Here is a 15,201-nt window from a genome sequence, read left to right as displayed (position 1 = left end):
GCACCTTCCAGTAATGAAATCACATTATAAATCTATCAAGTGATCAAGCTGAAAAGGATCCAGTCATTTCTCAAAAGCTCATCAACCAAGACACCAAACCATGAACCTGTGAGGTACATTTCATATTCAAACCATAGCACCAGGCTTTTCTAGATCTGTTGAAGATTTGGGAATGTCTGCAGAACTCAGGGCTCCTTGTGGATTCTCATTTTGGAACTGGGTAACAGAATATAGGATTCATCACAACATTTTGTGATAAAGAACAAGAACACACTGATCTACCATGCCTTTAATGCTCTTGCCCACAGTAGCACACAGCAGATAAGCTCCATTGGTCAAAGTAACTTACTCGTTCAAGTATAAAGTCATCCGGGCATGGAAACATAATCTACCTACAAAGGAGGAGGAAATAACAGAGTGAGAAAAATAATCAACTGTATTATGGCATCATCATGAGAAAGCCAAGAGTGGGGAAAATGAGATCTTTTTAATAGATATTTTTATTAATTCTTTGAGAATTCATATATTTTGATCATATTCACCCCCAACTTCTCCCCTTAACTACTCTCAGTTCCATTCCCATCTCCCTGTCCCCTAACATTGCATTCTCTTTTTGTTTAATTTAATACTCCATCAACTCTGATTTGTGCTGTCCATACACTTATGGGTATAGGACCATCTGCTGGAGCAATGCTCAGCCTACCAAGAGCCACAACCTTAAAGAAAACTGACTTTTCCTCCCCTCACCTCAGGGAGGGCTCTTTCTACTGTAAGCTAGAAAACTAGTAGCTTGATCTTGTGCAGGTCTTGTGCAGGCACCCACAGCAGCTGTGAGTTCATGAGTGCAGCCTCCTGTCATTTCCAGAAGACACTGTTTTACTCCAGTCCTCTCTGACTTCTATTCATACAATCTTTTCTACCCCCTTTTTCCAAGATGGTCCCTGAGACTTAGGGGCAGCTTGTGACAGAGATGTCCCATTTTCATCTGGGCACTAAACAGTCACTCATTTTCTTTCTCTTGACTAGTTGTGAGCTTCTGTGTTAACTACCACCTACTGCACAAAGAAACTTCTCTGATGAGGTCTAAGAACTACATGAATCTATGGGTATAGAGATACAGTTTTAAAGGGCAATTTGATACTATGTCTGTTTAACACAATATTAGTAGTAGGCTCATCCCTGGGGCCTAGAAACTCTCTAACCATGGGTTCTTGGGAAAATTTGTTGTACCAGGCCTGATTTCCATCTTGTAGAGCTGACCTTGAATCAAATTAGAAAATGGTTGGTTACTCCCATAACATGTGTGCCACTCTTGCACCCATGGATTCTTTCTTGACGCAGTGGTCATTATTAAAGATCATAGAGTTCACAACTGGGTAAGACTGTTGGTGACTTTCCCTCCAGCAGCCTGCATAGTACCTTCCTGTACTATGAGAGCTAGGCAGCAGAGAGGAAGCTTCCTGGTAAGTACTGACTTGATTTTTCCATGTCTTGTGATCAATGTGTGTTGTATCTTCAGCAATGCGATCTTACCATCAAGTTCTGGTGGAAAAGCAAGTTAAAGCCAATAACCTGCATTGTTTTGGAGGCCTCCAGGGGCACTGCTAACCAACAACTTGAGGGGAGGTACTCCACATCTGGCATTGGGCCATTTATTTAGAAACCTGTGGCTTCTGGGATGAGTATAGTCTCCTGTGCAGAGTAATTTCAATTAAAGAGAGTGAGATTTTTTTCTTTTTTTCTCTGTTGTTAGATTTTTGTGTATTACGTATAATATGTAAATTTTACCATGTAAGCCCATTTCTTTAATAATAGATGACATCAATACTGGAGAGTACTTACTCAATGATATTTTTTGTCTTTTAAATCTGTTTGCTAAATGTGTTCATGTACATATAAAAGGCCTAGCTCCTCAGCTCTCTAAAACTGCCTGTTACCACTTATAATATATATCTACCCCTAGATAATATTATGTTCTTATTTGTGTTTCTTTACTGTGAATCTCTCAATTGTAATATTGCTTTATTTTATACACATCTTTGTAAATCACCTGCAAATCTGTTGTAGTATTATATGTGAAATAAATAAGTCAATTATTTACAAGTTAGAGGAAAGTGCAGGTAAAGAGAATCACTCCAGGAATGTTCTGTGCTTATTACACATGCCATTCACCTAGAGAGGTGTTTTTAATCCTCTGGTGAAATCACTGGAGGTTCTAGGTTTTTTTATTACATGTTTTAAAGTGTGTTGGGGGGACATGCCACAATACACTTCTGAAAGCCAGAGAACAACTTGCTAGAGTCAGTTCTCTCCTGAATTCACCATGATATGCAAGTTCCAGAAACTAAAGTCATGTTGTCAGGCTTGGTGGCAAGCTCCTTTATCTACTGAATTATCTTGTTAACTCAAGGTTCCTATTTAATTGTTCTTCGTTGGGATGAGGTTTAAAAGATTTCCAGAGGTTAAAACTGAATAAATCAATGATTAAATTAAATGAAAAGAGAATCACAATTGGGTCAGTGCTGTTTATGTGGTGAGCACTAGTAAGTGGCAAAGTTTCTTTACAAAATAGAAATTTTCTATGGCACTGGTAAGCTGAGCCTCCAAAGGCTGAAAGGACTAAGAGAAACAGTTGCAGTGGAGAAATACTAGCTCCCAGAACTGAGGAGGGTAAAGCTAGAAAGATCTGTTTGAGTTCCACTGAGTGAAAAACAATGGTCATTATCTCTCTTGGCTCCCTATTCCTCCCACTTACAGCCCAAATAAGACCCTAGGAAACAATTACTTCTTACTTACTGGTGTGCCTATTGAAGACTATTTTTTTTCTAGCAAGATGGTCCTTGATTCTCTATGAGAAGAGATGGAGTTCACAGGAAATCACTTATACACCCAGAACAGGAGAGAATAGATACTGTAGGAATTTGGCTTGTTCACAATTTTCCAAACCTACATTATTTTATACCAGGCAGAGTTTAATTGTGTGCAAAATATTATAACATATCAAACCCTGTTTTGCTCTCCCTATGCATCATCCCAGCTTTTCTGAAGCTCTCTCTTCATCTTTGATAAGACCTGAAAGGAGGAAAGTATGTCCCTAACAGACATTATGTATAAATATCGAGGGAATGTTTGAGGTGCTTTTGTTTTTAGCTAAATGGTAGCTAAATAATGGGTATTCTGGTAGCTTCATCTGGTAAGGTCTGAGTTAACTGAACTTCCCAGAGTAACCATGGAGACTAGCATATGGTTTCTGATTCCATTAATCTTGTTGAGATTAACTATAAACCCCAAAGGATCTTTTGCAATGATTCAGAAATAAATCATCTTTTCAGATGTATATTATTTGGTGACAGTTGTTCTCTTTAAATATGCATCTCTACCTAACAAAGGGATTATACGTTCCCTCTAATTAAATGAATAGAAGTTCATTCCTCAAGTAAGAAATTTTACAAAATACGGCAAATAACCAAAAGGCAAATAAATACAAATACCACATAAAATTAAGATGTATTCAACAAATGTGTGCCATGATCCTAGCAGACCACTAGAAGAAGGCTATTCATTACCAGTTTAAAATTTACTTATGTAGGGGCTAGCGTGTGGCTCTGTGGTACAGCATGTTCTTAGTATATGCATGTCCCTCAATTTCATCCCCAGCAACCACCCCAAAGAAAAACTATGTATGCAAGACCTCTGCTACAGATATATGAATGAAAAACAAAATTCAAGTTTCTTTAATGAAAAGTTCCAATTATCATTCAGATTATAGGAATTAAAAAGGATGAGTAGAGCTAGATTTAAGAAGTGGAGCAGCTGGTTTCCCAAGCCAGGAGTAATAATGTGTTCTATTTATAAAAACATGTCTGTAACTTACAATAGTAATGTGTTCCTACCTAAAACCATGTTAATCCTACAACAACCCAAGAGAAAGTAGAAAATTGCCAGCCTCATTTACAGGTGGGGATACTGACACTTTACATCAGTCTCTGAAATAAATTGCTGCAATCCTGAGTAGGAAGGGATGGGAACTGTATTTGCTGTTCTGAGTATGCTTCTGCTCTAAATTCATATTATAAAGTGTGTTTTTGTCAACTCAAGAGCCCTATACCTTTGCATAGCCAATATTTCCTGAGTTAAGGGGAAAACATAACCTCCTATTTCAATCTAGGTTTTCATGCACAAATGCATATCAAAAACACATTAACATTTTGCAGAATGGAAGGTGAACAAGTCTTTCTTTTGCAGCATTTCTGATGTTATAATGTTTCATTATACTCACTATGAGACAGTGCCACATAAGATTTCATTGTCCCTACATGCACGGACTTGCTCTTGGGCACTTAAATTGTAACCGCAGTTGGTTTATTCAATTGCTGGTATGAGTAGAAAGTTACTGTATATGCAGACGGGGTAAATGATATGTTAGCGATATGAATACTGATAAGAATATTCATCTCTGAATAATGACTATACCTCCATATCTTGTAAAATAACCTAGTGTTCTACAGAACCTAAGAATGGAAAATGCCCCAAAGTAGACAGAGTGTTAACTTTTGTTATTGAGGTACGCATGGCACAATTATCTATCATGAATTAAACCCCAAGCAACTAAATGCCACAAAGTAGTAAAAAACTTCAACATACAAGAAAAAAATTTCAAAGCAACAAAAAGCTGTAGAAATTTAACAAACAGGTCAGGTAGGACTTTTCTTACAGTTTTGTGACCCTGTAATATGTTGCAGCTTTTCCTTCTCAAAAGCTGTAGAATAATTTTTATCTTATCACTTATGGAGTCTTAAGTGGCACTGTTCTAATTACTTCTGTCTGTATCTAGAGCTACTCTCTATGCTCTGTTGATAGACAGCAAAATCAATTTAAACCAAAGTAGACATGGAGTATTTGCAACCCTGACCTTAGGCATAAAATCACCTAATCTGAAGGCATATCAAACTTTTGTTTATCTCAGCACAAACATCTATTTTATTTTTAAAAATCCAGATAAGCTCACTAAGTTTTTCATATGGTTATTCTTTATAATTCTAGAACAATTATAAAATATATTCATTTCATATTACTGTTCATCAATGTAAAGCATCTAAGAAGGCTACGTTAAATATAGCAACAAACAGAATAGCTCTGATAACATAAGAAAAAAATTGTATGTTCTTATCTTTCAATATTTCTATGACTTGTTACAGAATAGGGAATGTCTACATGTGCATAAATGAGTAATCTACAGTGACTCTGTGGGGTACTCTATCAGCAAAAATGAGAAACTCAGATGTGTTTCATGATAGAAACAAGCATTCTATCAGCTAGATAAGGAACACAAGCCAGTAGCAGATGCTGAGTTCTGTACCTTGATGACCTTTGCAAGGTCACAGCCTCAGTTGAGTTTACACAGATGACTCTGTAGGGTAGGTTTGCCCATGTCAGAGGGTTGTTATACTTCTTCAAGCAAGTATGTGTCCTCAGGAAACTCAAACCTGTCATTGACCATCCTGACTCCAACTCCCTTATACAACCATGACACTCTCCTGGGAACTTAATCTCCCCTCTGATTTCTAGCTACATTTCCAGGATTATAATATTCTCCATTAACATAAAGATTCAACCTAGAACCTTTCTAAGCACTGACTATCTCTTGCTTTACAAGACATAGAAGAACAGAGAAATATATCTTAAAATTTTCATAAGGAAATCCAATCAGACTTCAGGTCCTCTGAAAGGAAGCATAAGCTTTATGTGTAAAACTTTATTAGCAAATGAGTTATGGCATGCATACCAGGTATGAGGGTATTTTATACAGTAATTCATGATGAATTACATTTTTCATGTACTCTACACATAAGATGTGGTATTAAAAAAGTATAAATTTAGTGCTTTTTGTCTTTACTTACTCAGTGCATGGACATATGCAAATGTGACTACAGGAACATATTATTAACTTAAGTCAAGATTAGAAAAGTCACCAGGTGTTGTGGCACACGCCTTTAATCCTAGCACTTGGGAGGTAGAGGCAGTCAGAGTTCAAGGCCAGCCTGGTCTACATAATGAGTTTCAGGACAGCTGGGGCTAGAGGGAGACACCTGTTTAAAAAAAAAAAAAAAAAAAAAAAAAAAAAAAAAGAAAGAAAGAAAAGTCATTTTCCCCAGATTTTTCTGATAAAATATGCTGTGCTTCTGTGGTATTCAGGGAGAATCAGAATTCTATTAATCTCACTTGGAAATTTGGGCTTTCACCAGGAGAATTCTGAAATAAAACCTTGACTGTTTCTTTCTTCCCAGGAGGGAGAACCATGGCTCACCTCACATTGAAAGCTCTCCAGCTGCAGTTTAAAGCTATTTGCTTTTTGTTCTCTCTTGCAACTGAGAACAGCTCATCTCTACTTCCTATTCAATAAACCTCAAGGACTTACAATTGTTAGCAAAACCATTCTGAGCTTCTCTTGTGACACTTTACAAATCTATTCTTTCAGAGTTAAATCGTGTGTTTGGCTTTCCAGGATTCTAGTGTCTCTCTCCTGGCCATAGCCTCTCCCACAGATTCTATACTGCTGTTCTTCTACAATAGAAAGGGAGAAAATAGAGAACATGGCTTCCTCTAGGCCTTCGCCTTGGATGAGAGCACACGAGAACCTTACTTCTCAAGGCTTTTAATGAGGAGTAGGCAGTAGAAACATGTTTAAGGGTCCAGGCCTGAGAACCATATGGCCTGGGTACAATTCCCAGATCTCCTCCCTTACTGCCCATTTGACCTTGAGCAAATGATTTAACCTCTCTGTACCTCATTTTCCTCCACTGTGAAATGGCATAACAGCTTCCCTGTAAGCTCTTCTAGGAATTAAGTTAATACAGCACTTTAATAGTAAAGCACTTAGATATACAATACTGGAAATAATAACTACTATAATTATTATCTAAGTTTCAAGATCAAAAGTTGTATCATGATCTGTATTGAAGACCTAACCTGAATTCTGGATGTCTGTTAATATTAAGTTAAACTGACAGCTCACCATATTGTTATGATGATAATAATCTGACATGCTTATTCTTTTTTTAACGATCTAAAGTATAAATACAGAAGTTTTATGATTCTTGTTTAAAAATTAGTATCGCCTCTGATTTCCAAAGGTCCAGTTGCCTCTGCTCTTTTTTATTGTGTAAAGAAAGTGATGTTTTCATTTATTTATTTTTGTAAATACGATGGTAAATAGAATGTTGGTCTGTCAATGTGGCAACTGTCTGTAAAGAGGGTGACCAGTTTGTCTGTAACTGGAGGTTTCTTGGAACATGGGACTTTTGCTGCTCAAACAGGGACCACCTTTTGTTACACTAGCACTAAAGGTATTATGTAAGATGAGGAAGGTCAGAGAAAAAGTAGTGGTGCTGACCTGCCACACACAAACTACTTCTTGGTATAACACCAGTTACCTTTTCCTTTACCAGGGCTGAGGTCAAACTCAGAGCTTGGCACATAATAAGCATGTACTCTGCTGCTGAGCTACACATCCCTCCTCTTGTTTTTTGACTCTTGTAATCTCTGGTGAGAGTCTGAGGGGTACAACTGTGCCGAACTAATTAATTCTAAATGTCAAGCATCTGGGCTTCGTTTTTACTGTTGTCATCCTCTGCAGGATGTTTTCTTTTCTCCTGCATTTTATGCTGCTCTGTTTCCTTCTGATGAATTTGTGCTTGTTATTTTTCTTTTAGGTCAACTCAGATTAAGACATACTCTTGGGATAATGCCCAGGTTATCCTGGTTGGGAACAAATGTGATATGGAAGATGAACGGGTCATCTCAACTGAGAGAGGCCAGCATTTAGGAGAACAGCTTGGTAAGATATAAATTAAAAAGAAAAAGAGCTTGATAATTGTCATACTGAAGAGAGTCCCAGATGTGTGTGTGTGTGTGTGTGTGTGTGTGTGTGTGTGTGTATTGGGGAGCAATCAACAGACTTTGGAAGGCAGTACACCCCCTCTAAGCTTTCAGTGCATTTTCATTCTGTTATTGTGGCGTTGGTGGAGTCCAGACACAATTACAGAGGCAGAGGTGATACCCAGAATTTTGGTCTTAGCACAAGAAATCCTAATTGTTCTTCCATGAGAAACACAGGTTTGTCTTTCCATGTTTCTTTTTTTTTTTTTTTTTTTTTTTTTTTTGGTTAGTCAATGTACATCATTTTGCCTTGAGTAAGTGCTTTATTGTGTGTTAGTATTTTTCTCAAATTCCTGTTAAACCATGGTAACGGCATAAAATAGGCTGTGTCCTAGATTCTGGGCCTTGGAATGTCATTGATGGGCCCTGGTGCAGTTCCAAACCTTCTTAGGATCCAATCTCATATCTCAGAATGAATACCATAACCTGTACCTACTTAACCAAGCCCTTAGGGATAAAGTCCAATGAGATAACATGGGAGAGCTTTAGAAACAGCACAGCCATTTCAAACACAAAGCTAAGAATAAAACACTGCGGAGAGTCATGTAGACTTTTCAAGAGAGTTTGATGGATGATTAAGTCAAGATATTTTCACTAAGCACCTATTATATTCTTCCATTGTGCCAGATATCATGGAGGATGCAAATAGCAGGAGGAGGAGGAAGAGGAGGAATAGTAGTAGTAGTAGCAATAATATATTATCCATCATCCTGAACTCAAGTTACTGTTATTCAACTGGAAAGATTAGAGATACATATAAGAGAGCAGAAATAAACTGAGATCATTTGTACATGCCTTTAATCCCAGAACTTGGGCGGCTGAGGCAGACAGATTGCTGTGAGTTCCAGGTTAGCCTCATCTACACAGTGAGCTCCAGGCCAACTGTGACTACAGGGAGAGAGAGAGAGAGAAGGAGGGAGGGAGGGAGGGAGGGAGGGAAGAAAGGAGGGAGGAGGGAACAAGGGAGGGAAGAAACGAGGGAGGGAAGGAAGGAAAGAAGACTTGTCAGTGTGGAGTTGATGAGCTAGAAGGCAGAGCAAAGAGGACAGCAACAGAAAGAAGACACAGGGGAGAGAGGACACTGCCAGGAAGGCTCAGGAATGGAGTAGGACAGGCAGCAGAGAGCCAGCAATGCAGAGATGACTCCTGCAGAGATGATGGGTGGGGCTGGGCAGTGCTGCTCAGAAGGGGTGGCTAATGAGAGAAGATGGAATGCAAATGGGTAACTGGCAAGATATGGCTCGAAGGGTCCCCAGAGAACAAAAACCAGGAAGAGGTGGGTCATTGGGCATAGAGAGCACAGTGGAGCATGAAGGGACCTAAGTTCAGAAGACAATGAACAGGAAAACTGAAACCTAGCATGAACAAGTGAACTGATCTGGGGGACAATTTCAGCACTACAGGTTAAAATACTGTAATTCTGTGTTTGTTTCTTGTTTAGCTATTTTCTCTGCAGAACACAGAAAACAGTGAGGGATTTTTTACCAGAGCCAAGATGTCCAAATTTTTGTGCCTGAACCCATAGTAAGACAAATATTCAGTCTAGCATCCTAGAGAGGGAAGATGCATCACGTTTCACAAAGCACATTCACCCTCACAAAGTGGGGTCCACTCTACCTTGTGTTATGCTTTTTTCTTCTTTGTGATGATGGTCTCAACTCGAAATTGATCCCAGTAATGAGTCTCAACCTAAACATTAGCATGTAAGGAGATGTGAGCCAAGTACAACGACTGGCAGCAGGGATTGAGGAAGCACTGCTCCTCCCCAGGGGTCAGTCTGTCACTGAAAAATCTCAATAGTTGGACAGAGTCCACACTCCATAGTTGATGAGTTCTTCCTGAGATCAATGAGTTCATTACATCGAGTGCTACTGTCACAGGAAGACTACAGTAACCCTTCCACTAAACAGCCAGCCTTGAAAAACTCACAAAACTAATGTTTAGTCTTAGTATGGATGCCCTTCAAGCACTATCTTCTCTGTCACAGGACCTCTCTCCATTCTATTAATGCTTTAGAGTGTTTAAAAGTTGGCAGCTTTCCTAGTACCCAAGGAAGATAAGAATGGGGGAGAGTAGGTCCTCTAAGTCTGAAAGAAAGGGGAGCCTGGGAAAGAATTCACACCTGGTTTCCTCATACTCCCTTTTCTCTCCCTATATTTTCTTGGCTACTTAGGCATAGCCACAGGTGGAAAGGGAGTACTACACAGATGCAGACTGTCTATAAATAAACCCAGAAACTGTTTGGCTGTAAGAAAAATAGACTAGAACAAAGAATTATTCTATGTCATTAGTACAAAAGAGCCAGGTGACAGGCTACATTTGTTTTTACCATCTAATAAACAAATCAACTGTTCAGAAAATCAGGTATGGAAGGCATGTTAAAATGATGGACATACCTCCAGGGAGAGATTTTTCTTAGAATGCCATTCATGTGGCTGTTCACACATGTGTACACACACGCACCCACACACCCTTTCCATTCACTGCACAGATGTGGAAAAGGCTCTCCAACTGTTAGACAGATGTGTTTTATGTTCCTGTGAAGTTCTTCCAATAGTCTATAATTGATTTGGTTTTTTTTTTTTGCTCTTTAGTCAATAAAACTCAGCAGTTGTCATAGCAACCAGCAAACGTGCCTTTTGGAAAGTCACTTACCTCCAGTGTGCTCATTTTCCTCATGACTACATGCCTTCTCCAATGATCAGGAGAGACAATTTGAAAAATAATAACTCTTACTCTAAATTAAAAGGTTTTTAAGAGGTTTAACCTTTAAAAAAATTACTCGTAAAGTCCCATTCTTCAGAGGTTAGATATCGTTTTTTAAAGATCATTACCACCTCTTGGCAGATGGCTTAAAATAACTCCTTTATCCATCTATTAATGACTAACTCTCAGTTATGAGTGGTTATATCTGTATATCATTTGCTCATCCAAATGAGGGTGCTTGATGAAACCACGATATTATTGAGCTCTTTTAAATTCTTATAGGGAGAGCAGTATTGCTGGTCTTTTATATCGCCAAATGTTTGTTAAGTGTTTACAATACTCCAGGTACTGAGTATGCAATTTAATAGATAACCCCACCTTCTAAAAGTAGTCATTGTTGAACTTGTGACACATCATACAGACCATGAGCATTTTTCCAGTGTCCCTCTCCTGGATGCTTTGCTCCATTCCCTCCTCACTGACTATGGTACTTCCCGCCCCCTTCACCCTATCCAGCCCTGTTTCCTGTCCTAGGCACCCACCTCCTCCTCCACCTGTTTTTTGCATTTTGCCCATCCTTGGCCCACCACTTCCTTCTGTACATCCTCCCTTGGGTGTACCCTTTCATGCCAAGGTTTTAACTCTACCCACATCCCAGCACTGGGCCCCTGATGAAGATTCAGGCAACTGTTTACAGCTGAATTAATGGGATTTCAAATCACAGTTTCAACACCAACACAGACCTGCTGCTCCTGAGTTTCCCAATTTAAAAATTAGGAAACTACACTGCAAACAAACTCTTTTTGCCTTTCATGCAATACTAATTCTTTACTGTACTGACTTTTAGGCAGGAGTATTTGAAGCTTACTGCCCAAGCTGAACATGGTACTATATCTTACATTTCTCTTCATGCATTGTTTTAATCTTAGTCTATTAGAATGCAGCTCATAACAACATATAAGAATGCTTGGCATTTTTAATTTTTATAAAGTTAAATTATGTCAATTATAAATATATACCATCTCATAACTTGAATTTTAGATTGAAAAAATTAAATGTTAAATGAGAGGGAAAATGGGTAATGTAACCGAAAATATGCATTTTCTTAAAATAAATCTAATTTATTTGGGGGAAAAGAGCAAAGAAATTTATTGATGGAAAGGGAATTTATATTGCCTTGAAATCATAAAGGGAAGCTTAACCCCTTTATAATTTTTATTAGCTCTGAAAGAAAAGAAACTCCTAAATTATTCAATATGAGAAAGGAACAAAGACTGAAGATAAATTAAAAATGCTTTCTAGAAAGAACTAATTTAAAAAAAAAATTATGTGTGTGAGTATATTGCCTGCATGTATGTAAGTGGACCTGTGTCATGCAGTGCCCACAGAGGTCAGAAGAAGGCATCAGATCCCCTGGAACTGGAGTTACACACAGATGGTTGTTAGCTGTCATGTGGGTACTGCGAATTGAACCTGAGTCCTCTGCAAGAGCAGCTTCTTAACCACTCGGCCATCTCTCCAGCCCATAAATAATATTTTTATTAGTAGTTTGCAAGGAGCTAGCTTTGATGTAGTTTTGATTTGAACTAACATTTTTGCAAAGCAAATAACATAAAATACCCCCAATGACTTTTCATTCAAGTAATCCTCATGGAACCATGGAGTTGTCTTACTAAATTTCATATTCTTTCCTATCTTCTGTGCAACACAGATACCCTACAAGGGCTTCTGACAATCACAAATATACATACATTTTGCCATCTTTCCAAATGAGCCATTTTTCTCCCTTTCTTATACCATTTAATGATTTTTTTTTTGCTTTGATTATCTACTAGATCAACATTTTGTGAATTCCTCTATTGATGTTAGGAGTAAAACATGCACCTTCCCTCCTGTGGAGCTCCAAGTGGTCTCTTTGTATCTCAAATCCTTTCTAATATCAGAAACACACAAAGTAAACCAAAGATGGAAAACAGAAATGTGAGTTTAACCTGAAGGAAGGAGGTTCCTGGAATTCAGCGAGTAGACAGCTGCATGGTTTCAGAATGGAATAGAAAGACTGACAGAAAGATACCTCTGTGCCTGCGAACTTTGAACCATATTTATTTGATAGCTTCTGGCTTAAATATACAATTCTTTTAAGGGCATAGTCTTTTGAAATAATAAAGGGTAAAGAAATGAAATAGTTTACTCTTTCACAAAATAGCACCTCTGTTCCTGAAAAGTAGGACAAGAAACACGTAATTATTTTCTGAAAGTTCAGACAAATCAAGGAAAGCAAGATCTATGGCTAGCAGATAAGATTTGGATCTGTGGAATATTCTCTACCAGCAAAGGTAAACATGTGGGCACATTGGCCGTGCTGCCTCATGTATCCCCAAGGAAAAGAAAATTGAAGTAAATGAAACACCAGTGTTAACACCTAGATGGGAACATCAGTCTCCACGGATATCAGTAACCATGATTCTGGTTGTAGTTGAATCTCAGTAGCCCCAGGGTACCCAGTTTGGGAACTTTGACTCTCTAATTCTCAAGTTTGTTCCTGAAAATCTTGGCTCTCATTGCAAACCAGGGTAAGAGAAAAGAGCAGGGACTACAGTGTGATGTTGTCTGACTGTAGGAGATTAAACCTATGGGATCCATGTGCCCAACCCTAAGCAAACAGATAATCTTTATGGAACTTCCAACAAGGAAAGTTCTGATAGCTGTAGAACATTGTTACTGAATGCTGTTTCACTTCAGTTGTCGTAACCTTGGCAAACCTCGAGGCACTGAATATATCTTACCTGAATTTGGTTTTCTATCTTAAAGTCCAGGAGGAAACTTGGGCATGTGTAGCTAGTAAGCTTACTTAAACTCTGCTCTTGACTCCTCTAATCTTCAGTGATCTCATGATCCAGTGAAAGAAGCCAGAAAGTGATTCAGTTCTTACTAAGGATGAACTGCAATTTCATGCAAACTCAAACTTGCCTCTTTCAGAATGAGTCCATCTAATGGGTATAAGCATGTTCAAGAAGACTTTGAGAGATCCAAAAAAGAATGTGAGATTGTGGAACAAAGCATTATTCATGAGTACAGAAAGAATGAAGGAAACGCCACTGGGATTTGATGATTTTCCATTGAGCTAAAATCAGTGAGCCAAAGGTCCTTCCCAGACGGCAGCAGAGTCACAGCAGGAGTTTCTTTCTTTCCTTTTGTTTGTTTGTTTTGAGGCAGGGCCTCCCTGTAGCCCCAGCTGGCCTAGAACTTGATACGTAACAGAGTTGGCCCCAGTCTCACAAAGATCTGCCTATATCTGCCTTCTATGTACTGGGATTAAAGATGTATGCTATCACATACAGTGAAATTTGTTTCTTGTTGGACACAGGAGATAGATGTTTTTAAAAAATTGAGAATACAGTACAGAATGTTTTTCATCTCCTCATTCATTCATCCTTTCATCCACTGATTCCTCAATTCAGTATTGGTGAGCATTCATTCATTATTGGTTATGCACTGGTAGTAAGGAGATTCCAGTCTGCAGAGGGCACAATGGCTTTTTAAAATCGGAACGAAGGCTTACCTAGAAGTGCAGATGCAGTATTAGAGGAGCTTGGGAAATTTAAAATATCCTCATCCAAAGGTACCCAGGAAGGTCTCACTGAGGAGACGATGTTTGTATCAGGCTTGAAGAAAAATGGGATTCCGTGGGTAGAAAAAGGGGTGAAGAAGAACAAGTATTCTGTAAAGATCCAAGCCCAGAAAACAAGGCCTACCACTGAGAGGCCATTTGGTAACTGAAGAAATTGATCTTTGCTCTCGACATTCTCAGGGATCAGTGCCAGATTTTTTATTTGTTTTTTTAAATTTATATGTATGAGCATATTGCCTACATGCATGTAAGTGTACCCATATTGTACAATGCTCACAGAGGTCAGCATTGAATCCCATGGAACTAGAGTTACAGATGGTTGTTAGCTGGGAACTGAACCCAAGTCTTCTGCAAGGGCAGCCAGTGCTCCTAACACTGAGCCATCTCTCCAGCCTCTATTTATTTATTTATTTATTTATTTATTTATTTATTATTTATTTATTATTTTGTTTTTTGAGATAAGGTATCATTAGATAGCTCTGGCTGGCTGGAACTATTTAGAGCAGGCTGACCTTGAACCCACAGAGATCTGCCTGCCTCTGCCTCTCAAGTACTGGGATTAAAGGTGTATGCCATTATGCCTGGCTCCCAGTACCAGATTTTGAAGAATAGTGACAAGATTGGATTTCATTTTATACCAATTGCCAGGGTACCATTCCTGGAATTAGTATATTTAAAGGTCAAGCAGAGTAGGAAGAAAATATTAACACATATTTACCTGTCTCTCAACACAGTATTTTTATTATTAGATATATTTTATATTATTCCAGTAGTACATTATGTAACTTTTAAAATTAATATTGCTGTATTAGAACAGTTTTGAATCTTTTTAAAACTGGATTATGCAATTATATCTATCCTGAAGCCACTGGTGAGTAAGTGGACTGAAGGTGCTAGACAGGACACATGGAACATGAAGTTCATTG

The 15,201-nt window shown here is 38.4% G+C and overlaps 1 protein-coding gene across 2 annotated transcripts in view; it reads left to right on the top strand.

The window, feature by feature from the left end:
- The window catches only part of Rab3c (RAB3C, member RAS oncogene family), a 270,979-nt gene that overhangs the window by 239,715 nt on the left and 16,063 nt on the right, over positions 1-15,201 (top strand). For both annotated transcript variants that reach the window (XM_029563418.1, XM_008832828.1), the window contains exon 4: positions 7,713-7,837. In XM_029563418.1, the coding sequence (XP_029419278.1) occupies positions 7,713-7,837 (125 nt within the window). The remainder of the gene's footprint in view (positions 1-7,712; positions 7,838-15,201) is intronic.

The sequence above is a fragment of the Nannospalax galili genome, unplaced genomic scaffold (genome assembly GCF_000622305.1).
Source record: "Nannospalax galili isolate Female #2095 unplaced genomic scaffold, S.galili_v1.0 scaffold1016, whole genome shotgun sequence".
NCBI classification, from domain to species: domain Eukaryota; kingdom Metazoa; phylum Chordata; class Mammalia; order Rodentia; family Spalacidae; genus Nannospalax; species Nannospalax galili.
Note: the sequence above shows the minus strand (reverse complement) of the source record. Positions and strands in the feature narration are given on the sequence as shown.